Consider the following 27663-nt stretch of genomic DNA (forward strand, 5'->3'; position numbering starts at 1 on the left):
CGGCCATTTTGAAAGGGGCACGTGATATGCTAGCAACCACCACAACTGCATCCTTTTCTACGGCATAATGAGCTACGAATACTTTGATTCTTTAGAACTAAGGTACACGACAAAGCTCTCATTCCTTGGTTTGACAACAGAGCGATGTCCTAACAGAACACAGTTTTTTTGGCATTTTGGCCTCATATTTCCTGGATTTCCTATGTAGTAGACGTGCTGTTGTGCCCCTTTCAAAATGGCGGACTCGGTTTCTACTGTACAAGTTCCCGGATGTGCGAACGCATGTATATTGGAGTGCCAAGTCCTGGTTTTGTAAATGTCAAGTCTTCAGCCTCAATTCTGAATCAATGGCCCACAAGTCCAAGTCCTGCTTTTGGTTTTTAAGTCTTTTCAAATCTAAGTCTTTTGAAATGTGTCCTCTGCATTTGACCCATCCCTCAATGCTGCTAGGGCAGTGGGTGCTAGATCTTTGTGCTAGGCTTTGCCAGGACCTTAGCTGGAGGTATTGTGCATTCTGAGTTGATGGGGGAAACCGGAGCAACCGAGCAGCCACCTTGTCTCCGTTCTACCACTATCCTTTGACACTTAACCTGTTATGTGAATGAATGGGCGAATCTCTTTTTAATTTTTTACCTCAAATTCTCAAGCTACTAAACTACTTTCTGTAAATCTTTTTCACGATTGAAGCTTAGTGTAACTGTGCCAACTACACGGACTCTATCCCCCACACCCCACTTATACCCATCTCACCGCCCGCCCCCCTAAAGAGCGCACTCAGCCAGGCGTACCAACCCAACCTGTTCTCTGAGGTTTGCCCTGTCACCGCTTCACCTCTGGGTTTAGCCGACGACACCACTCCGGACACAACACCGACTGGTCTACAGAGAGAAGACTGGGGTGAGGCGGGGGGGGCTCCAGACGGACGGGGGTGGTCCATGATGGATGACCTCAGACACGCCGCCTGCCTTCAGGGAAACCACATTATGAAGATTGATGTCCCGGGGCGTAGACTATATTCACAACATGCAAATTGGCAAAGTAACACGTCTCTCCCAAACTGACTTTTGACTGATAAATAAAGATGCATGATTCATTTTTATGCACTCGTCAGAATGGAGAGCAGGCACAGGTGGGGAGAGTGCATAATGTATGGGTTTGGAAACGGGAGTTGGAAAGAGAGAGCGAACACTTAGTCTAATCTAATAGTCTTTTAATGAGGCTCACCGCGTGTTGCTTTGATTAAACGGAAGAGGTTTGCAGTAATTGAATCAGCACATTTGTTCAAAAAGACAGCCACAGAACAGAGGACTGGGACAGTAAAAAAACATGAATTGTTGATCGTGTTTAGATATAATATGTCAGCTTTTCACGTTTTAAAATTTTTGCTTGAATTCACTTATAGAGTAGAATACATCAACACATTTTTTTGGATAACAATGAAAACATTTAATGGGAAAAGGTGATAAAATCCATTTAGGTTAGGTAAACATCTCGTGTATGTATTTATGTGTGAAAAACCTAAACATCCATAAGCAAGGAATTTGGCCAATTGTAAAAATAAGAAATAAGAATACAATAGAAAAGAATGGGAAAAAAGAAAAATAACATAACATCTGATTTTCTTATTTGAACTAAAAGCAATTTGAAGGATAAACATTAAATACTGTACAAAAGCTGGTATTTTCAAAGGAGAAAACTAAATCTTATATATTATTTCAAGTAAGAGTAAAAGAAGACACTAAAAAAACAGTGTCTGAAAACTACTCAAAACTAAATTGTGCTTAAAGTAAATCATGACATCCTGACAACTCTTGGCATAAAATCAGAACAAACTGAGGAATCAAACTTTTGTCAAATCCACTTGAAAGAAAAGCACATCCTTCTTGCCAGAACGCTTCTGTTTGCACGTTTTAGGGTGAAAAAAGGGTGAAATAGAGAAGCATATTAAACAATGTTCACAGGAAATTAGTAAATGGATAAGTGTCCCATCATCCCCTGTGTAGACTGAGGAGCCAGAAGCACTCAGGAGGAGAGAGGGTGGTTCATCTAGAGGCAGTTCATCCAGGCAGATGAAGATGAGAGTAGAGCGCGTTCCTCCAGGCATTTGAGGAGCCTCCAGATCGACAGCCTACAGATCTTTACCTTCAGCTTCAGCCCAAACCACAGTTCAGTCAGTTCAGAATGACTCTAAAGAGTTTATGAACCCAACAACAAATATCGTAAGAATTCATCTTGCTGGCCAAGTTGTATCCTTTTACTGTCAATATCTGCACTTCTTTTGACCTATTTCAACATTCACAATAGTTTGTATTGTTCTGTAACTAATACCAATTACATTCTACAGTCCTTATATTGGAGTGATAACGGTCTACATGAGCTAAAACAGATATCGAAGTGTTCACTCATAAAGGTCAGTGGGAGTCCATTGCAATGGCTCTGGCCTCATGGGAGATCTCTGTAAACAGTGCTGATGCTGCGTTCAGGGGAGACTGGAGTCAGGAGGAGTCTCTCTGGTCCTCTGTCACCTCTATACACTCTGCTGATGCTGCGTTCATGGGAAATGGGATATTGGAGCACTTTGTTTACTCACCTTTAACTTTGAGGATTATCCCCGCGGCCGTGTGGATGTCGGACACCTACACATTCGCTCTAGTCGACCAGGATTTTACTCTACGTTGTTTCACCTTTGCGCCTCAACAGCAAGCTCCTACTTTTACTACACATCTTGTTTTTGGCAGTTATAACTATACACTGCATGTGGTGTGCGCTCTACAGTATTAAATCACAATAATACATTAATAATCATCAAAACCTTTCATATGTCACACACTCCAAATACAAAAATATAAGCTAAGCATTGGTTGCACGCACGCACATTCATGTTTTTCTTTGTGTGTGTGTGTTTTTTGTCCCTATAGGGTACCTGTACGTGACCTGCCTGATCCAGAACTGCTCCGACAAAATGGTGACCGCTCAGTTTTTGGGGAAAATTGACCACAACTCACTCCTGGTGCAGGACAGCTACATCTTTGTCAAGGTGAGAATCAACTGCTGTGCTAAGCCAATGGTGGTGCTAAGCTAATGATGGTGATAAGTGGTGCTGGGCTAATGATGGTGCTAGGCTAATGATGGTGATAAGCTAATGATGGTGATAAGTGGTGCTGGGCTAATGATGGTGCTAAGCTAATGATGGTGATAAGTGGTGCTAGGCTAATGATGGTGCTAAGCTAATGATGGTGATAAGTGGTGCTAGGCTAATGATGGTGCTAAGCTAATGATGGTGATAAGTGGTGCTAAGCTAATGATGGTGCTAAGCTAATGATGGTGCTAAGCTAATGATGTTGATAAGTGGTGCTAGGCTAATGATGGTGCTAAGCTAATGATGGTGATAAGTGGTGCTAGGCTAATGATGGTGCTAAGCTAATGATGGTGATAAGTGGTGCTAGGCTAATGATGGTGCTAAGCTAATGATGGTGATAAGTGGTGCTAAGCTAATGATGGTGATAAGTGGTGCTAGGCTAATGATGGTGATAAGTGGTGCTAGACTAATGTGGCGCTAAGCTAATGGTGGCGATAATCTAATTAAATGTAGACCGCTGCACTCTAAGAAGTTATAAGGTAGTTTAACTTACCAACAACAAATCCGTTTCTAAGCTCATTAAAGATACCTCAGTAAATGTATCTGCAAATAGAACTATTACCGTATGTTAGTTATAGGTCTCAGCAGTCTTCTTTCTGGGAAATATGGCAAATTGCAAATTGATGGTTTATATAACAAGTACATGCACACTTTTTATTTCAACCGGCAATACATTTCATTTATATAGCCTAACTCTGCAGATGATAACTAAGCTGTCAACCTATTGACCTATAATATCGAGGAAAGACTCACATAATATAACTTTTCCTTTGCATAAATCAGCTCATTAGTGGCAAGATTAAAGATTCAAAGTTTTAGTCTGCAACCATCATCATGGTCCTCATTTTACCCACTCTGCACTCTGCATACAGGCCCAGTGTGTGTCTGGAGATATGACAGCATGTACTGTAATTAGATTCTAGGCCGAAATAAATTGGACTATTAGAACTTGTTTGGAACAGACTCTTATTTTCTGGAAGTCCACAATTATTGCTGATTGGCTGTTCCTCTTATTCCGCCCGGCCCACTTTCACTTCTGACTGCTACTGACCCCCACATTCACTTATTTCAATGGAGAACTCTTGCCACTAAAATTGATTTCTGCACAATGTTCATCTTTGAAAAGATAGATAGTTGCTCATGTTCTATGACCTTTCACAACAACATGCTTTATAAACCACGAATACGAGCATCCTTTAGCATTTGTAACTTAAAGGTGGACTGGACGATTTTTTTCAGCAAATTATTTTATCATATTTCCTCGTGGCGTGGATAAATCATTTGTCCTGCCACGTATCAATCATAAAACGCACCTACCGCTCACCTGCAGCCGCGTCAGGCTCGTCCCCACGTTTCCGCGTGCCTAAGCGCATGGATCTATCATAATATAGTTCCCTCAGTGTACGGGGCAAAATGAAGACGGAGAAAGACAGTTGGAGCTGACGCAGAAGTGGACAGAAATCTACGGGAGACGAGCGATGCGCTCCGCTGCGCTAATAAACAAACGCACGTGTGTGTTGTATCAGTCCACACGGGGGAGTGCGCATGCGCACTTCCGCCTGCGTTCTCAAATCGGCGAAAAATTTTCCATACCGCCTTTAAGTAAAAATTCAGTCTAGCAATAAAATGACAATTTTTGTCACTTAAAGAGTCAAATATAAAAAATGTAAAAATATTTCACACAGATTTTGTGTGTTATAGTGTTAAATGTGCAGATTTGTTTTTATCAACAATGGCAATTGTAATCAATATTAAAAAAAAATGCTATTGAATTAGATCAATATATTTTTGCTGAACTCCTTGAAACCTTTATGCAAAATGTCCATAAACGTGCTTAAAAATGTGTTTTCTTCTTTTCAGTCCAGTTCAAAACTGTATCACAATCTGCTCTCAAATGTATCGAAGTAAAAGTAAAAAGACACCACTGTAAAAAAAAAACTTAAGTATTGTAAAGTAAAATTCAGTACTTCTACTTTAGCACTTTATAACTTTCCTCCACTGCTTAAATATTTTCTCAGTACTGTTTGATTGAAGTATGTAATGTTCTGTCTACCCACTCACTGACCGCACACACATCATCTTATCATACTTTAAAGTCACGGCAGCATTTGTAAACATAATACAGGCCACTCATCACATTCTCATCGTCTATAGAATTATGCACTGTCAGACAGAACTTCTTTTGAAAAACACAATGCTTCCTTCAGGGACCTGCGTTAGATCAAACCCTCTCATCATTTTTTCATCTCCACAATTTTTTTTTCACCAACGCTAAAACTTCTCCTATCATCCGCCTGGAATCACATCTCAATCTTCCCGCTGACGGTACAGATCTGAGCAGCTGAAAGGTCTCCACAGAAGTCCAGGAATAGCTAGTTCCCCAACGCAATGAAACGAGACGTAACTTTGAGCTCTGAAGCGATGGCAGGAGCGCGGACGGGAGCGTCGGGAGATTTGGACAGTTTGATTGGCTGTTGGCTACAGAGCTGCCGTCTGATTGGCTGTCACTCACTCCGCATAAGGTCTTCAGTGACTCAGGCTTTTACTTGTGGGTGAAGAAGTATTCAATAAGTAAAAGTACAGACATATAAACATTTAGATAAAATACTACTACTTAAGTAAAAGTATTGAAGTGCCTGTTTATAAATGTAGTTCAAGAATAAAAAGTATTTCAAACTGATTTTGAGATGTAAATGTTGTTGCTCCACTCTGAGGGAACCCTTATCTGTGATGGTGACGTTAACCTCCACATGTAGCCTACACTACATGTCTCAAACTCACACTGCACTGGTAAAAATGATATTATGAATACATTTTGCATATTCACCAATTTACACATTTCTCCAATCCCTTAATGTATACAAGAATAAAGTACTTATAACTCCTCAAACCATATGAAAAGTACTTTGGGTCCAGTTATACATTTTAATGAGGTATGAAGTACAGATACCTGCTCTCAGTTGTAGAAAAGCAAAAGTAAGATGTACCCACTGTATAAAGTGAACTACGGATAGCAAAAAATGTAACTTAAATGCAGTAGTTTTGCTTTTTTTTGTACTTTCCACCTCTGGCTTTTACCCATATAGTTCCTTTCACAGAGAGATGAGGTGCGTTTGATTTATCCACAGCTGAGGTTTGACCTTTGTGGAGTGCAGTGCGTCAGAAGCAGATGGTTAGCGAGCTCTTAATGCCACCAGAGGGAAAGTGCATGTTCCCAAGAAAAAAATTATTTGAAATGGACTTGTCAAAAATTGTCTTCTGCAAGTTTTTTGTCCCAGTGGATGCAAATAATTGCCTTTTTGTGAAGAGTGCAGAGCTGCAAATAACAATTATTACTATAATCAACTATTCAGTGATTGTTATTTTGGATTAGTTTACCCGAGAAACAATTATTTCTACTGAACATAGAGATTTTTAAGAGTCATTTTTGTAATTATATTTTTGAACCATATAAAGGTAGATTTATGTAACTGAAGGCGAATACATACTTTTACAATCTTGTTTTTTACATTTTTGTCAAATTTCCTAAAAAAAAATTCTACATAAAGTAATCAGTCTAACATTTTGGGAATGAAAATTGATTTGATCAGATTTAGTATCTGGCTACAAAATTATACAATTGAAGGAATTAAAAGAGATAGTGAAAACTTACTGTGTGGGCACTGAGCCAAATCAGAGTTGTTTTCTTCAGTTAAATGGAATCAAAACTCTATCTATTATGTCCTGAATTGCAAGCGACCTAAACTGATATATCTCCTTGGCTTTCCAATAAGCAATTAGAAGAAATGACCAATATATTTACTCTTTTCAACATGTGGTATGTGTTTTCTTCCTCAGGTGACCACAGGGAATCGCACCAAGCACTTCGTCTCATATCGGCGCAATGACTTTGTCCACATGAGGTTTCCCAAGTACGCCCTGCCCAAAGTAAGTCCACTGTTATATTTGTTTTAAAAGCAAGGACTGTGTGTTAGTTTCTATTCCAATTTCTAGTCCAGAAAGAAAAAATATTTCCATTTAGATTACATTTATATTCCTTTTTTATATTTAGATACATTTGTTGAGTGTTTGGATCAAAGTAGCAGTTCCAGCTACTTGACTCCCATATACATTTACACGTTTGTTTGTTTGTTTGTTTGTTTGTTTGTTTGTTTGTTTGTTTGTTTTTTATACAAGAAAAAGTATGTGCAAAAACACCAATGAAATCATTTGAATGAAACCCACACCATCCCAATTTTTACATCACCACATCAATCACATCTATCACATCGTCATCAGCATTGACCCGTCGGTGACAGCCCGGCTCTCTGGTGTACAGCAGAACCTTTCTCTGAGCGGCACAGTGACCTCGGGGGCCCGTTTGAGCGTGACACCGGCCTGAGTGCTATCGAACTGCACCCATTGATCCGCGGTTCCTCATGTATTTTTCAGGTTCGGAGTGAGAAAAGTCATGCTTAAGGAGATCAGAGCTATTGACAAGTGTCTGCAGTGTGAGTGTGTAGTAACACTAGAGCTCAGCACTTTAGGTACACATAGTATAGTATAGTATAGTATAGTATAGTATAGTATAGGATTACACATGTACTGTATGTGCAAGAGATGGCAAAATGGTTAACAGTACCTAAGTCCAGACACTTCTATCACTGTGAAGGCGATCGGAATGTTCAGACGAATACTTCAAGCTGATTGGTTGAAGCCAGAAATCAAACTTTGGTTGGATCCAGTTGAGAGAAAACCACAGAAAAAATCAGCGTTCCCGGGTTTGTTTCGGTTTGTTTAGGCGTTTCACACTTTGGTTTCTGCCCAAACTACAAAGCTGCCCTACGATTGGCCAGTCTCTGATCCACAGGAGGCGGGGCTTAATCATAAAAGCCTGATCTGGACAAGATGGATTCTCACGTTTTTTTGAACTCACATATAAGGTTATTAGCAATGATTTGACTGTACAATTATCATTATCAGGATTATTAGCAATATCCACAAAAACACAACATGTCAAGAGCATTAAAGTGTTCTTTGACTTTAGTGCACTATGTAACTTTACTTCTAGAGGGCTTTTAAGTTACCGTCTCAAGTATTCACCAAATGTGTCTGCTACTGTGCTACCTTTTCAAACCTCACAGTCGCTGAAATATATATGTGTATGTAAATATATATATACAGTTTCCCCTGGGATCCGCTGTAGCCACTCCAGTTTGGGGGTCACATATATATTGCTTGGACCATAGCTAACCCGGCGTGTCTATTTGTGTTTAGCTGCAGTCCGCCCCAGTAGCTCCGCTCCGACACATGTCCTTGTACTTGGCTGAGCAGATAGGTCACCAGCACTACTCATGCTTTTAGCCACCCGGACACTCGGAGCGGGACAGAATGTGTGACGAAGGGACGAAGAGAAGGAGAGAGAGCTGCAATGTTTTCACGTCTGAATAATTTAGGCAGGATGAAATATGCAGAGGCCATCAGGGAGGCTGTTGGTGCGGTCCTGGGGGAGCTGACCCGGGTTTAATGGATTAAGCACACGTAAACATATCAGGACGCATGCAGGCGCGGGACAGGGCTGCGCTGGAGATAAGGACAGTTTTTAGGCCACAGGAAAAGACAGGGAAGGGTCTTTATGCTGTATGTGGCAAAATAGAAGGGAACATGCTATTGGCTCTCCAACTTCATCAGTATATTGAACGTACATGACTTATTTCTTTTAATCAGACGAGCCTTGTGCGTGACATGTTTGGGCGATCGTGGGCCATCTTCAGTCCCGGTGGTGACGTGGTGATACTTCCTGAGGCGTGGTCAGTTTGAGTGACCCCCACCTCCTTTCTCCCACTGGTGTCTGGAGAAGGGTGTCCCATGTGTGTGAGAGGAGGAACTCTCCTGTCTGTGCCTGAATGTCTCTCTCCACTCGTCAGCCACATTTCATTTCAGCCTATTGTAACATAAAACACATCCAGTTCCACTGATGTGACGCCTCGATCAGTCAATGGTAAAGATATGTCTGAATGTCTTGGTTTCAGCGAGAGCATTTACAGATCGATAATGTAGACACATCAACGCACAGATTAGGTGGCAGACCCTTATGTTTTAAAGTTAGTTCGGAACCAACAGTTGTATTGATTCAAAACAAAAGAACTTCAATTTCAATCATTCATCCAAACTATTCACATAATTGAAATTGACTTCTCATTATCCTCAGATGTAAACGCTGTGAGGTCTATACTTGATTATATCTAATAAACAATGATATAATGTTATCCGTGCGATGGCAGTGGAGAAAATGGCTGTAATGAAAAAGCCTGTTAAACAGTGAACGAGGAAGCTCTTGACACGACTGTGAGTGATGCATGTCCGCGGGTTATGGAGCAGTTATGAGTATGATTTATGATTGGAGAGAGAGAGAGAGAGAGGGAGAGTGGTCCCAGCTGATGATGGGGCGACTCAACATCACATGCCCTATAATTATCACTGAACGAACCATCGCACCATCGCTGTTTGGGCTTGGGAGGATAATAAGGTAATTGCGTGGCGTTCAGTGACTCATAAAATGGGTTGGATAAATAAACACTACTTTAAAAATGGTAATAGTTAGCCTCTATAGACCATTTTCACAATTTCAGAATGCACAAGGAGCCTGCAGCAAAGTTCTTTTGAAGCAATTATGAAAGCTGTTAAAAATGAGATTAATAAGAATACAGTTGATGCACTACGTGGTTTTCTCTACATATTTATATTAAAAAGCTGCTTTCTGAAATATTTGGAATAACAGCTAAATAACAGCTAAAATAGAACATGGAAAAAAATGATTCCAAGGTAGTACTTCCAATTTAAATGAGGCTAAATTCAATAGGCTAACTGCTAGCTTGAGTTGATGTGCGTCTTAGCATCGAAGTGCTAAACTGATGTGAACAGCTGATTTAGAGGGGCGATATATCGGTTCCAGTATCGTTATCAGCCGATATCAACCAAATTTCACTTATTAGTTGATATCATTAATAAGTAAAATGTAAATAGAAGAGCTATAGTGTGAATTTTTCACACTATAGCTCTTCTATTTACATTTTACTTATTATGGCAATATGTTTATACAATCGTTTTCGTTTTATAAAATCGGCCATAACACCAGCCAAATATCGTATATCGGTATCTGCTCAATAAATCCATATTGGACCATCCTTACGCTGAAGGTGTGTGCCAAAAATCTTTTTAAAAAATCTTACCACCTAATGACGTCACAAAGGTAACAACCGAAAAGTCAGCTATGTTTTATCTAAGAGAACAACATGAAAGTAAAAAGGCGATTTGGGGCATAATATTAAAAAGCTTTAAATAAACTCTCCCAGCTCAAACCTAAAATAAAGCTATAGAGTGTAGCTCACATGTACAGTAGCACTTGTGTGGTTATAGCGTTTTGGTCGTCCTCAGGAGAGTATCTCGTTTCACTTCTCAGCACTTTGGTCATGTGGTTCGGAACAGCGCCGGATTAAAAAGTAACATAAGCCTGATGTCTGCATGTCGCACATCTGCTTCACCTTTTCACTCCACGCGCCGCAGACTCCAACTTCTGCCGCCGTATGTCCCGGAGTGCCTCATTACAGTCTAAAGTTATGCAAAACGCAATCATAGCAGTAGTTTTAACTCAGCAAAATTGTCCGTTCTGCTTCTCTGATTATGTTTTGACATGATGCTCGTCAATCTCCGCCCACTTCTTTGCACTTCGGGACTAAATGTTCGCCAACCTGTCCCAAAAGCCTTGACCTTAACCAAATGAACTGTTCCTGAACCTTAGGAACTTAACCTCTACCTGATCTTGACACATTTGCTAGCATAGCCACCAATGCAAATGAAAGAAAACGCAATGCTGCTTTTCACAGTAAGTAGATTGATTATGACATATATGATTTTGCATAATATGTTTCCATTAAGCTCCGCCTGGACAAAATGCAGAATACTTCTATTTCCTTTATTTCTCACTCCATGACAGAGGACCAACTGTCTTGAAAAGTGTCAGGCAATTAGATTCTCCTTATTTTGTGCAAACATTGTGCCTGATTGGATGGAAAAGGTTGTCCCCGCCAGTAGCTTCTCTCTAACTCATTATTACGCAACGAAATATGCATAGGTTATCTTTATCAGTTTGAATTTGTATCAGAATTTACAATACACCGCATAATATACAGGGCATTTATCATACCCAGAAAAATTGAAATAAAGTACAGGCCCTTTCAGCATAACATTACGTTTTAAAATGCGTACCCTTTATGCAAATGTGTTTGTGCTAACCGCTACATCAAATAAAGCGACTAAATGTTGCTGCACTCCATTTTGATTTTATAATGCGTCTCCCTCCCTCCTATTAACTCAAATGCTGTTTTCCAGGCATCTATGTGAAGACTTTACACCCTTACTTTGTTTTAATATCAGCTCGGCGTATTATTCCATCCGTGGTGTTGTGGGTCAGGGCTTGTGTTTGGAGGTGGCTGTAGCGGTAGGGGCCAGAGCGTGTTGTTCCTCCCCAGCAGAGGGCCTCGTCTCTGGGGTAGCGCTGTGGCCTCGAGTCTGCCCTGACACTGATGGATGGAGGAGTTTATGTTGTATACCACAGACAGACAGAGGCTCAGGGCTGATGCTTGTCCCCGCTTTACCTCACGGAGACAAGTCTGCAATAATGCATGAGGACAGAGACGAGTAGGGCTGCGTTTAAAGGTGCACTATGTCACTTTTTTGAGCTGTAAAACCACCAGTAATTGAATAAAAGCAAGGTAGATAGGTGTAATGACAATCTGTTTAACACTCCAAGCAAAGCAATCACAAAAAGGTTAGCGCACATTTAATGATAATTTGGACATTGTTGAGTGTTGCATCATTTTTCAAGTACCGTATTTTCCTGACTATAAGTCGCACCAGCCAAAAAATGCATAATAGAGGAGAAAAAAAACATATATAAGTTGCACTGGAGTGTGAAAGTGAAAATAACAAATAATATCACATATAAGTCACTCCGAAGTATATAAGTTTAAATATAAGTAAAAGTTGTACCCCGGCCTTATAGTCCGGGAAATACGGTAGATCAGTGTTTTGCAAACACATTGGAAACATTGGATGATTTCAGATTTTTAAAAAGTGAAATTCCTTCTTCTTGCTTTTTTTTTCTCCATATTTTTTTCTAAAACAAGAAATACAATTAAAAAAAAAAAAAAAAGAGAAAGAGAGAGTAAAATTAAAGAAGAATAGCTAGTACTAAAGCATTCATACAGTCAATATATTGTTCCATTCTATTTTCAAGTTTATTGTAATTGAAAGAATATGCAGAATATTTAACTCTAGAATTGGCTTTGTAGTAAGTTGTTGTTGTTGTTGTTGTTGTTGTTGTTTTATGGCGGTTGTCATCCAAGTGTTGCACCGCCAGACTTTATTCCTCAGACATACAACTGTTAGAATGCTTTGGTAGAAAAGTATGAAAAGTAGTCATCTGAACACAAATTTTAAAACAAAGTAACTTTCAATATGAAGGTACTGGTCTGAAGAGTTCAAGTGTATACTGCTCTGAGCTGGATCAGCCCTGCTCTATAGGTGAAGAGTTAGAGCCTGAAACCAGCCGATGGATCAGTTTCAAGTCGCCGTGGACAACCTGCTAAGTCTTGGGTCCTTAACTATTGTGCTGTGCTAGCATCCTCGTCGCAGCTGCTAAGCGCCTTGTCGATCTGTGGTTTCAGTATGTAGTTATAAGCAGAAAGTAAAGTATACCTTAATCCTCCATTTTTGTACTGCTTTGTTAGAGAATTTTTTGGAGTACATAATTATTAAAACATGCAGATCAATTAATTTCTACTCTGACAAAGTAGTTTATTGTGCCATTCATTAGGCATCATTGTGTTTGTATAGTCCAAATGAAAATTAATTATCAGTCAATTCCATTATAACCATTTATCTAATTTGTTGCTTTAGCCCGATCACAAGTTGGCATTTCGTTGCGGTCACATATAAAGTATGGAACTTTGCAACACCCTCAAAAGCACACATTTGTACAGAATAAATGAATAAATAAAACATCCTTCTACCCCTCAGAACTGTTCACTTGACAGTCACATATCAGCAGTTCATTTAGCCGTCATTGTTTTCCAAAGGGAATGTGGTGTTTTGGGTGATTGGAGGCACAGTTCCTCCTCGGCTCAGGCGCCTTTATCTCCAAATGTGATGTAAATGTAATCAGTCTGACACAGAAAGTGCTGAGTTGCTGAGCACGGCGAGTGATGGCGGCGTGAGCTGTGTGAGAGCGCAGAGAAGAGACGCCAACGCCATCCCTGATAAACACTCGCTACATTGGTGAAGTTTTTGATTGTTTTTGATTAAAATTACGATATGAGTGTGAGTTTTTTCTTTCTTCTTCTTGTAATTTTTTTGACAAAACACAAAACAAAAACATATTGCGAAAACAGTAATACCCAGGGAGCAAAAATACTAAAACACAATGCTACAAAGTACATTCCACAGGTATCCATCTCCATTGTTGGAGTTTTTCGTCCCAGATACATAGTGTTATTTATTGAACAAGAAAGACCTGAGCAGAGACAATTGAGCATGGATAGTTCACTGAATTGATCAACTTTGGTGCTTAGACCCTGGCAGGACACGTCGACGAAGCTGTGACAGATTTAGTAAAGAAACCATCTTCTCTTCTATACAGCCAATGGACTCTTGTGGTAGAGTAGAGAAGACGATAGCAAGACTGAGGTGCTAGATGGTTCTACTGCTGCGGCGGAGATGGTAAAGAGAGATTTATTTGAATGGCTAGTGAGGCGATTGGTTGAAAGTCAAAGATAGCAGGCTGGGATTGTTTTTTTAATGACAGACATGTGACAGGAAGTTCAAATAACACTGGAAAATAAAGTCTTCTCGATTTAATTTACGCACGATTCGACAGAGACTGAAAATAGTGGACCGTTTAGTTGGTACGTTTACACCGTTTACGCGTGGGATGTTTAAGTCCATCAACATTATCGGCCAAAGCAGCAAGACAAGTCCAATTCATCCATCGCTACCGACAGAACAATTTGAATTCACTAATAATGAATGAATGTTCCTTGTTGTTGCAGGACGTCCAGATCGTGAGCACGGATGAGAGCCAGGTGTTCTTGGCCCTGCAGGAGTGGTACCAGACGGACACGTATAACCTGTACCAGTCCGACCCACAGGGGGTGTACTACTCCCTGGTGCTGGAGAACGTCCGCAGCACCCAGCAACCCGAGGAGAGCACCCTCATCGATATACTGGAGGTGAGCATCCAACAAGGCCGGGAATATTCCTGTTTATACGGTTTGATTATTTCCTGTAGAGGGTATGTGTGATTTCTGTTGAACGCTGATGTCTAGTAGCAGAAAAACAAACCAACAAAAGCTAGACAATGGAAATGGTCCTTTTGTTCATTTTACTATGTGCATCTCAGGCTTGTGCATGTTTTACTGTTGGATCTGATCTTGTGCCTGCAAACCATCCATGTGTGTTCCATCCATTTGCCATTTGAAACATGCCTGAGGACATATTCTGTGATACACCAATGTATGCCCTGTGTCACTGTCTACTGCATGATTTATGGAGGTCACATTACAAAACGTTGGGAATTTAACGGTTAGTCACATGTTTGTGTTTGCTTCTGGTCACATAATATCAGACAATAATATCACACATATCAGACACACTTCATGTCCATCACAGCTCGTCTTTGCTTGTACAACGGTTTAATTCTTGTCCCTGTCTCACTGTGAGGACTACTTTTTTGTACATCAGCTGTATGTTAGCATCATTCCTGCTATTAGCTCCAGGACAAACTTGATGAGCACAATAAGTCCACACTCCTCTGTCCTCTGCATGGACTTAGTTTAGGAGAGTTTTAGAGTTCTTTGCTCTAAATCTGCTTTTTAAATGAGTCACATAAATCAGTTTGCAGAGGATGTTTCAAAAGTTCAAGAAGAAGCTAACACAGCGTCAGGGTTCACTGTCACATCCACTGACATTCATGAAATTCAATTCATTGCCAAGCCCTAATTGAGCCTGTGCTTGAGTGTGTGCATCAGTACGATACATCTGGCAATGATTAGAGGTTTTTAAATCCCGATCAGGCAATTAAACTTGAATAAAATATCATATTTCAACTAAATGTACAAGATAAAACACCTCAGTGAAACGAGGTTGTTTTCAGAGTTTGCATCTCGACTCTCCTCTGCTCCTCGGCTCCTCTGCCACCTCCTCCATTCTCTGTTCTTCTCCCCATCCATCAAAAGTCTGGAGAACCGCAGTTGGATCGAAGGTGTTAGACAGTGGTGTAAAAATGTACATTTACTTTTGACACATTCTAATCTTACGGCTGACGCGCTGCTATTAAACCAGAGAAGCAATGGAGTTTGCACAAATCAGCTTTTACTCTTGCTACTCCAATCAGAAAACTCAAACTGCTGCATATATATACTAGTTATGAAGCCACAGGAAATTGATTTGGAGTCGCTGTATTCCATAGTCTGTGCTACTTGTGCATGACTTAATAATTAATGCTTGTGTCAAATTATATTGCAGGGAAATATGCACAGAATTGCATAAGAAAGTTTGCTGCTGCGCTTCTTCAGGCCTTGACATTCCATCGCTTTCTGTGAAAATGTTTAATCGATCCTTTAACAGCGCTTACAATATTTTATATTTGACGATAAATACATCTGTACTGAAAAAAATACAAATGTACTATAAACGTAAAGGTGCACTGTGTAACTTTTCTAGCGGCGAGTACGTCATGGGAGATGAAAGTGACAACTTCTGCGACTGTCATGCTTTTGCAACTGGAATAGAAATGGGAAAATGTGGTTTGGGCCCCGAAGCAGATTTAGCTTAGGGCCCCTTGAAAGGCTTGGGCCGGACCTGTTTGTCACATGTTCTTAGAAAGGCTCACTCCGCAACAACGATGACGAAATATCAGACACACTTGATATAAACCGCAGATCGTCTCTGGACGTACAACGGTTTTAACGTCTTTCAGTTTTAGTTGAAGAAATTCCAGGATATATACTTGACTTTGATTGTGCAGTTTGCAGCTATGGCCTAGATTGATAGAAAATACTGTATTTTCCAGAATATAAGTCGCACCAGCCAAAAGATGCATAATAGAGAAGAAAAAAACATATATAAGTCGCACTGGAGATAAGTCGTATTTTTATTTATTTATTTATTAACAGACATTTAATCTTGAAATGCAATTTAAAATAATAACAGATTAAAGAACATGGTGAATAGGTGTACGTATGCTAACGCTAACACCTTCAGCTACATGAGGCACAGACAGAACTGTGGTAAGTGTCTGGTATGTGAACGTAACATATGAACAGTTATTCAGATAACTATAGCATAAAGAACATGCTAACAAGTTTACCAAAGCATCAGTTTTACCCCAAATCACTAAATCCATTGAATTCTTCTTCCTCTGTGTCACTTCTAAACAACTCCACAAACTCCAGAGGTAGAGGAAGTGCAGATTCTTCTTCTGCGTCGCTTAGAGCCTAGAGCGCCCTCTTGTGAAATGCGGTTGCCAGTGTGAAAATAACCAATAATATCACATATAAGTCGCTCCAGAGTATAAGTATATAGCACCCCGGTCAAAATTATGAAAAAAAGTGCGACATATAGTGCGTAAAATACAGTAAAGAATTTTTGACGCATTAGCAATTCTGTATATACTGCCACAATCAATACGGACATGAATACAGACTGAACTCCAAGTGTATTTTAAAATAAACATGTGCTAAGAAAACAGGAGGAATTGCGGCCGGCTTGATAAACGTCAAGTACTCGGGGCAGAGCGGAGGAGTCGCATCGATTGGAGTGAATTAAAGTTTAACAGCCTGCAGTCTCAGAGTTAGTGCTTACTTTTGAGCCACTCAGATGATGCGCCGCTGCAAAATATGGTGTATTGTGGGTAGGAATATGCAGTCCTCTTGGCTGGAACATGGGAGCAGACAGTCGATCAATGTGCAGTGGATAAAGTATTAGCTCAGCCTGTTTGTTAACTCTGCTCAGCTTCTTGTCTCGGAGTGTTGGTTTGTATGCAAGCTAAAGTTACAATCTATCCATTGTAGTTTTCATTTTTCTTTCATTTTACTTCTACAATCTATTCTACAGTCTAAATAATCATGTAGATCGGGTGCTCTTCAGGATCAAAATGAGGAACTCGCATGAAAACAAAAGAACAATCCGAGTGTCTCTGATTGTTTGGTCTTTGCGCTAAAACAACCGTGATATTTCAAATCTCATATTGTCTTATTTTACTCGAACATTATCTGCTGCATTTTCTTTCCTCTGTCGATGTGTTGTCTCAAAATTTGGACGTCTTTATTTACTTTAGCTCGAGCAAGAACGCACAAGACTTTGGTTTCCTTAGTAACAAGTGTAGTGATTAAAACATAGACCGGTAATGTAACACTGAGTTAAACTGCTATTTTAACTGCTATGTTAAATTACAGGTGTTTTTATTGCCTTGGAATACATTCATTCTAAAAATAAAAACTTCATGCATTCTTACAGAAGGTATACAATGTTCACTTTTTTAAATGTAAATTCAAAGTGTCATTATGGGACTGTTTTGTACCGCTACACATTTTAACCTGATATTAAATGATGTGGTTCTTCCCCAGGTCAAAGGGGTCAAAGGTGTGTTCCTGGCCAATCAGAAGCTGGACGGCAAAGTCACGACAGTCATCACCTACAACAAGGGCAGGGACTGGGAGGCCCTGACGCCCCCCGCCACCGACATGAACGGCAAGAGCCTCAGCTGCAGAGCGGTGAGAGACAAGTGACTCAAGTTTAGTTATTTATTTAAATGAGACGTATTATGCAAAATCAAGCTTTTAATCAGGTTATATTTGTTTCTCCTTTTCATTTACCAAGTTAAAGTTGAATCAGGTCTACGTAAGATTATGCAAACCTGAACCTACATATAAGCAGTTTGAATGTAAATATCATAAAAAGGGTTAGTCAGTCACATAACAGGAAAAAACATCTATTTGTGACGAGGCTGAACTTATCCTGGATAAGTTGAACTTATCCTGGATGGACGAACTCTAACACTAAAGCAGCTTCACAACTCGCTCTGTCAAGCCAAGATTTTCTCATTGAAGCCGAGTGTGTTCACAGAGCAGGGGGCGGGGCTAACGCCAGCAGACCAATCAGAACAGTGACTTCAAACCCAGTTAACTGTCACAATCGTATACGAGGAAATAACAGATTGAATATGAGCCAAAGGAAACTCAGGCACTGCGTTCATGTGGAGTCGACCAATCACAGCCACAGACTCATTCATGGATAGAACAGGCCACAGATGGGCTAAAGTGAACCAGGGTTAACCCCAAAGTGACCTCGCTGACCCTCTAATCAAGCTTCGTGAGACAAGCCTCAGAACTGACCAGAAATGTTTTTTAAAAATCACAATGAGAACATAAACAACATAACAATTCTAGTTTGAACATGTTTAAGAAATGGTGACCAGAAAATGCTTTTGAAAACAGCGTCTGGCTTAGATTTAAAGATTTAAAGCAACAGTATGTCACTTTCTGGAGGGAGCACGTCACCTGCATGACTCCATGGAAATAGAAACTTGAAACCATTCTTTTTTCAAGGTGATAGATACTTTGGAATAGTATAGCCAAAGGAACAAAGCCAAGTACGAGTCAGGTTTGTTTGTTTGGCATAAAAGTTCTGCACTGGTGCTTTAGGTTTCCTGTTTGAAAAGACTGAGGTTCTTGTGGGTTTACGCTTCATCAGAGCTGTACATCCTCACTCACTCTCCTCACTCACTCTCCTCGCTCACTCTCCTCACTCACTCTCCTCACTCACTCTCCTCGCTCACTCTCCTCACTCACTCTCCTCCCTCACTCTCCTCACTCACTCTCCTCACTCACTCACTCTCCTCACCCACTCTCCTCACTCACTCTCCTCGCCCACTCTCCTCGCTCACTCACTCACTCACTCACTCTCCTCACTCACTCACTCACTCTCCTCGCTCACTCTCCTCGCTCACTTTCCTCGCCCACTCTCCTCACTCACTCTCCTCGCTCACTCTCCTCACTCACTCTCCTCGCTCACTCTCCTCACTCACTCGCTCACTCTCCTCACTCACTCGCTCACTCTCCTCACTCACTCTCCTCACTCACTCTCCTCACTCACTCACTCACTCACTCACTCTCCTCACTCACTCTCCTCACTCACTCTCCTCACTCACCTCACTCACTCTCCTCACTCACTCTCCTCACTCACTCTCCTCACTCACTCACTCACTCTCCTCGCTCACTCTCCTCACTCACTCTCCTCACTCACTCTCCTCACTCGCTCTCCTCACTCGCTCTCCACGCTCACTCTCCTCACTCACTCTCCTCGCCCACTCTCCTCACTCACTCACTCACTCACTCACTCACTCTCCTCACTCACTCTCCTCACTCACTCTCCTCACTCACTCACTCACTCACTCTCCTCACTCACTCACTCACTCTCCTCACTCACTCACTCACTCTCCTCACTCACTCTCCTCGCTCACGCTCCTCACTCACTCTCCTCACTCACTCTCCTCACTCACTCTCCACGCTCACTCTCCTCACTCACTCTCCTCGCTCACTCTCCTCGCTCACTCTCCTCGCTCACTCTCCTCACTCACTCACTCTCCTCACTCACTCACTCACTCTCCTCACTCACTCTCCTCACTCGCTCACTCTCCTCACTCACTCACTCACTCTCCTCACTCACTCACTCACTCTCCTCACTCACTCTCCTCACTCACTCACTCTCCTCACTCACTCTCCTCACTCACTCACTCACTCACTCACTCTCCTCACTCACTCACTCACTCACTCTCCTCACTCACTCACTCTCCTTACTCACTCTCCTCACTCACTCTCCTCACTCACTCTCCTCACTCACTCACTCACTCTCCTCACTCACTCACTCGCTCACTCTCCTCACTCACTCGCTCACTCTCCTCACTCACTCGCTCACTCTCCTCACTCACTCGCTCACTCTCCTCACTCACTCTCCTCACCCACTCTCCTCACTCACTCACTCACTCACTCACTCTCCTCACTCACCTCACTCACTCGCTCACTCACTCTCCTCACTCACTCTCCTCACTCACTCTCCTCACTCACTCTCCTCACTCACTCTCCTCACTCACTCACTCACTCTCCTCACTCACTCTCCTCACTCACTCACTCTCCTCACTCACTCACTCTCCTCACTCACTCACTCACTCGCTCACTCTCCTCACTCACTCGCTCACTCTCCTCACTCACTCTCCTCACTCACTCTCCTCACTCAGTCACTCACTCACTCTCCTCACTCACTCTTCTCACTCACTCTCCTCACTCACTCACTCTCCTCACTCACTCTCCTCGCTCACTCTCCTCACTCACTCACTCACTCTCCTCACTCACTCACTCACTCTCCTCACTCACTCTCCTCACTCACTCTCCTCACTCACTCTCCTCACTCACTCACTCACTCACTCACTCTCCTCACTCACTCACTCACTCACTCACTCTCCTCACTCACTCTCCTCACTCACTCTCCTTACTCACTCTCCTCACTCACTCTCCTCACTCACTCTCCTCACTCACTCACTCACTCTCCTCACTCACTCACTCACTCACTCACTCTCCTCACTCACTCGCTCACTCTCCTCACTCACTCGCTCACTCTCCTCACTCACTCTCCTCACTCACTCTCCTCACTCACTCACTCTCCTCACTCACTCACTCACTCACTCACTCTCCTCACTCACCTCACTCACTCGCTCACTCACTCTCCTCACTCACTCTCCTCACTCACTCTCCTCACTCACTCTCCTCACTCACTCACTCACTCTCCTCACTCACTCTCCTCACTCACTCTCCTCACTCACTCACTCTCCTCACTCACTCACTCACTCTCCTCACTCACTCACTCGCTCACTCTCCTCACTCACTCACTCACTCACTCACTCTCCTCACTCACTCACTCACTCTCCTCACTCACTCACTCACTCTCCTCACTCACTCTCCTCGCTCACTCTCCTCACTCACTCTCCTCACTCACTCTCCTCACTCACTCTCCACGCTCACTCTCCTCACTCACTCTCCTCGCTCACTCTCCTCGCTCACTCTCCTCGCTCACTCTCCTCACTCACTCACTCTCCTCACTCACTCACTCACTCTCCTCACTCACTCTCCTCACTCGCTCACTCTCCTCACTCACTCACTCTCCTCACTCACTCACTCACTCTCCTCACTCACTCTCCTCACTCACTCACTCTCCTCACTCACTCTCCTCACTCACTCACTCACTCACTCACTCTCCTCACTCACTCACTCACTCACTCTCCTCACTCACTCACTCTCCTTACTCACTCTCCTCACTCACTCTCCTCACTCACTCTCCTCACTCACTCACTCACTCACTCTCCTCACTCACTCACTCGCTCACTCTCCTCACTCACTCGCTCACTCTCCTCACTCACTCGCTCACTCTCCTCACTCACTCGCTCACTCTCCTCACTCACTCTCCTCACCCACTCTCCTCACTCACTCACTCACTCACTCTCCTCACTCACTCACTCACTCACTCGCTCACTCACTCTCCTCACTCACTCTCCTCACTCACTCTCCTCACTCACTCTCCTCACTCACCCTCCTCACTCACTCACTCACTCTCCTCACTCACTCTCCTCACTCACTCACTCTCCTCACTCACTCACTCTCCTCACTCACTCACTCACTCGCTCACTCTCCTCACTCACTCGCTCACTCTCCTCACTCACTCTCCTCACTCACTCTCCTCACTCAGTCACTCACTCACTCTCCTCACTCACTCTTCTCACTCACTCTCCTCACTCACTCACTCTCCTCACTCACTCTCCTCGCTCACTCTCCTCACTCACTCACTCACTCTCCTCACTCACTCACTCACTCTCCTCACTCACTCTCCTCACTCACTCTCCTCACTCACTCTCCTCACTCACTCTCCTCACTCACTCACTCACTCACTCACTCTCCTCACTCACTCACTCACTCACTCACTCACTCTCCTCACTCACTCTCCTCACTCACTCTCCTTACTCACTCTCCTCACTCACTCTCCTCACTCACTCTCCTCACTCACTCACTCACTCTCCTCACTCACTCACTCACTCACTCTCCTCACTCACTCGCTCACTCTCCTCACTCACTCGCTCACTCTCCTCACTCACTCTCCTCACTCACTCTCCTCACTCACTCACTCTCCTCACTCACTCACTCACTCACTCTCCTCACTCACCTCACTCACTCGCTCACTCACTCTCCTCACTCACTCTCCTCACTCACTCTCCTCACTCACTCTCCTCACTCACTCACTCACTCTCCTCACTCACTCTCCTCACTCACTCTCCTCACTCACTCACTCTCCTCACTCACTCACTCACTCACTCTCCTCACTCACTCACTCGCTCACTCTCCTCACTCACTCGCTCACTCTCCTCACTCACTCTCCTCACTCACTCTCCTCACTCAGTCACTCACTCACTCTCCTCACTCACTCTTCTCACTCACTCTCCTCACTCACTCACTCTCCTCACTCACTCTCCTCACTCACTCTCCTCACTCACTCTCCTCACTCACTCACTCTCCTCACTCACTCTCCTCACTCACTCACTCACTCACTCACTCTCCTCACTCTCCTCACTCACTCTCCTCACTCACTCTCCTCACTCACTCACTCACTCACTCACTCTCCTCACTCACCTCACTCACTCTCCTCACTCACTCTCCTCGCTCACTCTCCTCGCTCACTCTCCTCACTCACTCTCCTCACTCACTCTCCTCACTCACTCTCCTCACTCACTCTCCTCACTCACTCTCCTCACTCACTCTCCTCACTCACTCACTCTCCTCACTCACTCACTCACTCACTCACTCACTCACTCACTCTCCTCACTCACTCACTCTCCTCACTCACTCTCCTCACTCACTCTCCTCACTCACTCACTCACTCACTCTCCTCACTCACTCTCCTCACTCACTCTCCTCACTCACTCTCCTCACTCACTCACTCACTCTCCTCACTCACTCACTCACTCTCCTCACTCACTCACTCACTCTCCTCACTCACTCTCCTCACTCACTCTCCTCACTCACTCTCCTCACTCACTCACTCACTCTCCTCACTCACTCTCCTCACTCACTCACTCACTCACTCACTCTCCTCACTCACTCTCCTCGCTCACTCTCCTCGCTCACTCTCCTCACTCACTCTCCTCACTCACTCACTCACTCTCCTCACTCACTCACTCACTCTCCTCACTCACTCTCCTCGCTCACTCTCCTCGCTCACTCTCCTCACTCACTCTCCTCACTCACTCACTCACTCTCCTCACTCACTCACTCACTCTCCTCACTCACTCTCCTCGCTCACTCTCCTCGCTCACTCTCCTCACTCACTCTCCTCACTCACTCTCCTCACTCACTCACTCACTCACTCTCCTCACTCACTCTCCTCACTCACTCTCCTCACTCACTCTCCTCACTCACTCACTCACTCACTCACTCTCCTCACTCACTCACTCACTCTCCTCACTCACTCTCCTCACTCACTCACTCTCCTCACTCACTCACTCACTCTCCTCACTCACTCACTCACTCTCCTCACTCACTCTCCTCGCTCACTCTCCTCGCTCACTCTCCTCACTCACTCTCCTCACTCACTCTCCTCACTCACTCTCCTCACTCACTCACTCACTCTCCTCACTCACTCTCCTCACTCACTCACTCACTCACTCACTCTCCTCACTCACTCACTCACTCTCCTCACTCACTCACTCACTCACTCTCCTCACTCTCCTCACTCACTCTCCTCGCTCACTCTCCTCGCTCACTCTCCTCACTCACTCTCCTCACTCACTCACTCACTCTCCTCACTCACTCTCCTCACTCACTCTCCTCGCTCACTCTCCTCACTCACTCTCCTCACTCACTCTCCTCACTCACTCACTCACTCACTCACTCTCCTCACTCACTCTCCTCACTCACTCTCCTCACTCACTCTCCTCACTCACTCACTCACTCTCCTCACTCACTCACTCACTCTCCTCACTCACTCTCCTCACTCACTCTCCTCACTCACTCTCCTCACTCACTCACTCACTCACTCTCCTCACTCACTCTCCTCACTCACTCACTCACTCACTCTCCTCACTCACTCTCCTCGCTCACTCTCCTCGCTCACTCTCCTCACTCACTCTCCTCACTCACTCACTCACTCTCCTCACTCACTCACTCACTCTCCTCACTCACTCTCCTCGCTCACTCTCCTCGCTCACTCTCCTCACTCACTCTCCTCACTCACTCTCCTCACTCACTCACTCACTCACTCTCCTCACTCACTCTCCTCACTCACTCTCCTCACTCACTCTCCTCACTCACTCACTCACTCACTCACTCTCCTCACTCACTCACTCACTCTCCTCACTCACTCTCCTCACTCACTCACTCTCCTCACTCACTCACTCACTCTCCTCACTCACTCACTCACTCTCCTCACTCACTCTCCTCGCTCACTCTCCTCGCTCACTCTCCTCACTCACTCTCCTCACTCACTCTCCTCACTCACTCTCCTCACTCACTCACTCACTCTCCTCACTCACTCTCCTCACTCACTCACTCACTCACTCACTCTCCTCACTCACTCACTCACTCACTCTCCTCACTCACTCACTCACTCACTCTCCTCACTCTCCTCACTCACTCTCCTCGCTCACTCTCCTCGCTCACTCTCCTCACTCACTCTCCTCACTCACTCACTCACTCTCCTCACTCACTCTCCTCACTCACTCTCCTCGCTCACTCTCCTCACTCACTCTCCTCACTCACTCCTGGAACATCACATATTTCTCTTTGACCTCTTCTGACCTTCAGTTTCCACACACAAAATGCCTTATATATGAAAACACTGATGTCAAACTTGTAATACATGTTTTTCTTACATTTATGTATGTAAACTCCTGTTCACCCTGTTCACCTGTTCACCCTGTTCACCCTGTTCACCTGTTCACCCTGTTCACCCTGTTCACCTGTTCACCCTGTTCACCCTGTTCACCTGTTCACCCTGTTCACCCTGTTCACCTGTTCACCTGTTCACCTGTTCACCCTGTTCACCCTGTTCACCCTGTTCACCTGTTCGCCCTGTTCACCTGTTCACCCTGTTCGCCCTGTTCGCCCTGTTCACCTGTTCACCCTGTTCGCCCTGTTCACCCTGTTCACCTGTTCACCTGTTCAGCCTGTTCACCCTGTTCGCCCTGTTCACCTGTTCAGCCTGTTCACCCTGTTCACCCTGTTCACCTGTTCACCTGTTCACCCTGTTCACCCTGTTCACCTGTTCAGCCTGTTCACCCTGTTCACCTGTTCACCTGTTCACCCTGTTCACCCTGTTCACCTTTTCACCCTGTTCACCTGTTCACCTGTTCACCCTGTTCGCCCTGTTCGCCCTGTTCGCCCTGTTCACCCTGTTCACCTGTTCACCTGTTCACCCTGTTCACCCGTTCACCCTGTTCACCCTGTTCGCCCTGTTCGCCCTGTTCACCCTGTTCACCTGTTCACCTGTTCAGCCTGTTCACCCTGTTCACCTGTTCACCCTGTTCGCCTGTTCACCCTGTTCGCCCTGTTCACCCTGTTCACCTGTTCAGCCTGTTCACCCTGTTCAGCCTGTTCACCCTGTTCACCTGTTCACCCTGTTCGCCCTGTTCACCCTGTTCACCTGTTCACCCTGTTCGCCCTGTTCACCCTCTTCACCCTCTTCACCCTGTTCGCCCTGTTCGCCCTGTTCACCCTGTTCACCCTCTTCACCCTGTTCGCCCTGTTCGCCCTGTTCGCCCTGTTCACCCTCTTCACCCTGTTCGCCCTGTTCGCCCTGTTCACCCTGTTCACCTGTTCGCCCTGTTCACCCTGTTCACCCTGTTCACCCTCTTCACCCTGTTCGCCCTGTTCGCCCTGTTCGCCCTGTTCACCCTCTTCACCCTCTTCACCCTGTTCGCCCTGTTCGCCCTGTTCACCCTGTTCAGCCTGTTCAGCCTGTTCACCCTGTTCACCCTGTTCGCCCTGTTCGCCCTGTTCAGCCTGTTCAGCCTGTTCACCCTGTTCACCTGTTCGCCCTGTTCGCCCTGTTCGCCCTGTTCACCCGTTCACCCTGTTCACCCTGTTCGCCCTGTTCGCCCTGTTCACCCTGTTCACCTGTTCACCTGTTCAGCCTGTTCACCCTGTTCACCTGTTCACCCTGTTCGCCTGTTCAGCCTGTTCACCCTGTTCAGCCTGTTCACCCTGTTCACCTGTTCACCTGTTCAGCCTGTTCACCCTGTTCACCCTGTTCACCTGTTCACCTGTTCAGCCTGTTCACCCTGTTCGCCCTGTTCACCCTGTTCACCTGTTCAGCCTGTTCACCCTGTTCAGCCTGTTCACCCTGTTCACCTGTTCACCCTGTTCGCCCTGTTCACCCTGTTCACCTGTTCACCCTGTTCGCCCTGTTCACCCTCTTCACCCTCTTCACCCTGTTCGCCCTGTTCGCCCTGTTCACCCTGTTCACCCTGTTCACCCTGTTCGCCCTGTTCGCCCTGTTCAGCCTGTTCAGCCTGTTCACCCTGTTCACCTGTTCGCCCTGTTCGCCCTGTTCGCCCTGTTCGCCCTGTTCAGCCTGTTCAGCCTGTTCACCCTGTTCACCTGTTCGCCCTGTTCGCCCTGTTCGCCCTGTTCGCCCTGTTCACCTGTTCACCCTCTTCACCCTCTTCACCCCGTTCACCCTGTGTCTTGTCTTTGCTTCTGATTTGAGTGGAGAAAAATCAATGAAAACCTCTTTATACCAAGTGTTTCAAACTTTATTTCGATACTAAGGAAAATATGTGACTCGATACCAATTTTGATACATGAGAATTATAAAATGCTTTTATTTAGATTAAGTTTTAAAACAATACACTTACATTGTCAACACAAATAGTGCATTGTGTGCTAGTTCTGCTAAATCTCAAGAACATTCTAAAACAGTTCTGGAAAGGCCACATACTTGTTTCTGTTTGTGATTATTATTATTCTGTATCAATTCTTGTTCAAAGTATCTAGTTTTGATTCAATTAGTATCTGACAATTACTTTTGACAACCTGAATGCCAAGGTTAAATGTGTCATAAAGGAATTCCAATGCATTTCAAAACATTGGTGTAGGTCTTGTTATATTATTATTGCAAAACTAGTACATAGTATTACCTACTATCAGATAGTAGCTTAATTGTTGCTCCTTCCAAGTGAGAAAATGCTTGTGTTTTTCTCATTTGAAGTGAAGCAAGACATATTCATATTTTAAGACAGTCATAATAAACTCAGATCAAGATAAATACCACTTAATCCAAGCACTTATCTTAACTTATATCCATCTATATCTTACAGTGTACCCCTTAGAACCTTATACGGACTAAAAACATCAGTATTACAAGTGTATTCCTTTTTCAAATTGAGTACA

The 27663-nt window shown here is 44.0% G+C and overlaps 1 protein-coding gene across 6 annotated transcripts in view; it reads left to right on the forward strand.

Moving 5' to 3' along the window:
• sorcs2 (sortilin-related VPS10 domain containing receptor 2) overlaps positions 1-27663 on the forward strand; it is a 350531-nt gene that overhangs the window by 299722 nt on the left and 23146 nt on the right. For all 6 annotated transcript variants that reach the window (XM_072458621.1, XM_072458622.1, XM_072458620.1 and 3 more), the window contains exons 7-10: positions 2919-3037; positions 6977-7066; positions 14227-14406; positions 17803-17949. In XM_072458621.1, coding sequence (XP_072314722.1) covers positions 2919-3037; positions 6977-7066; positions 14227-14406; positions 17803-17949 — 536 coding nt within the window. The remainder of the gene's footprint in view (positions 1-2918; positions 3038-6976; positions 7067-14226; positions 14407-17802; positions 17950-27663) is intronic.

The sequence above is a fragment of the Eucyclogobius newberryi genome, unplaced genomic scaffold (assembly GCF_026437365.1).
Source record: "Eucyclogobius newberryi isolate DKJ021-1_F unplaced genomic scaffold, fEucNew1.0.hap1 SCAF_22, whole genome shotgun sequence".
In the NCBI taxonomy this organism is placed as follows: Eukaryota; Metazoa; Chordata; class Actinopteri; order Gobiiformes; family Gobiidae; genus Eucyclogobius; species Eucyclogobius newberryi.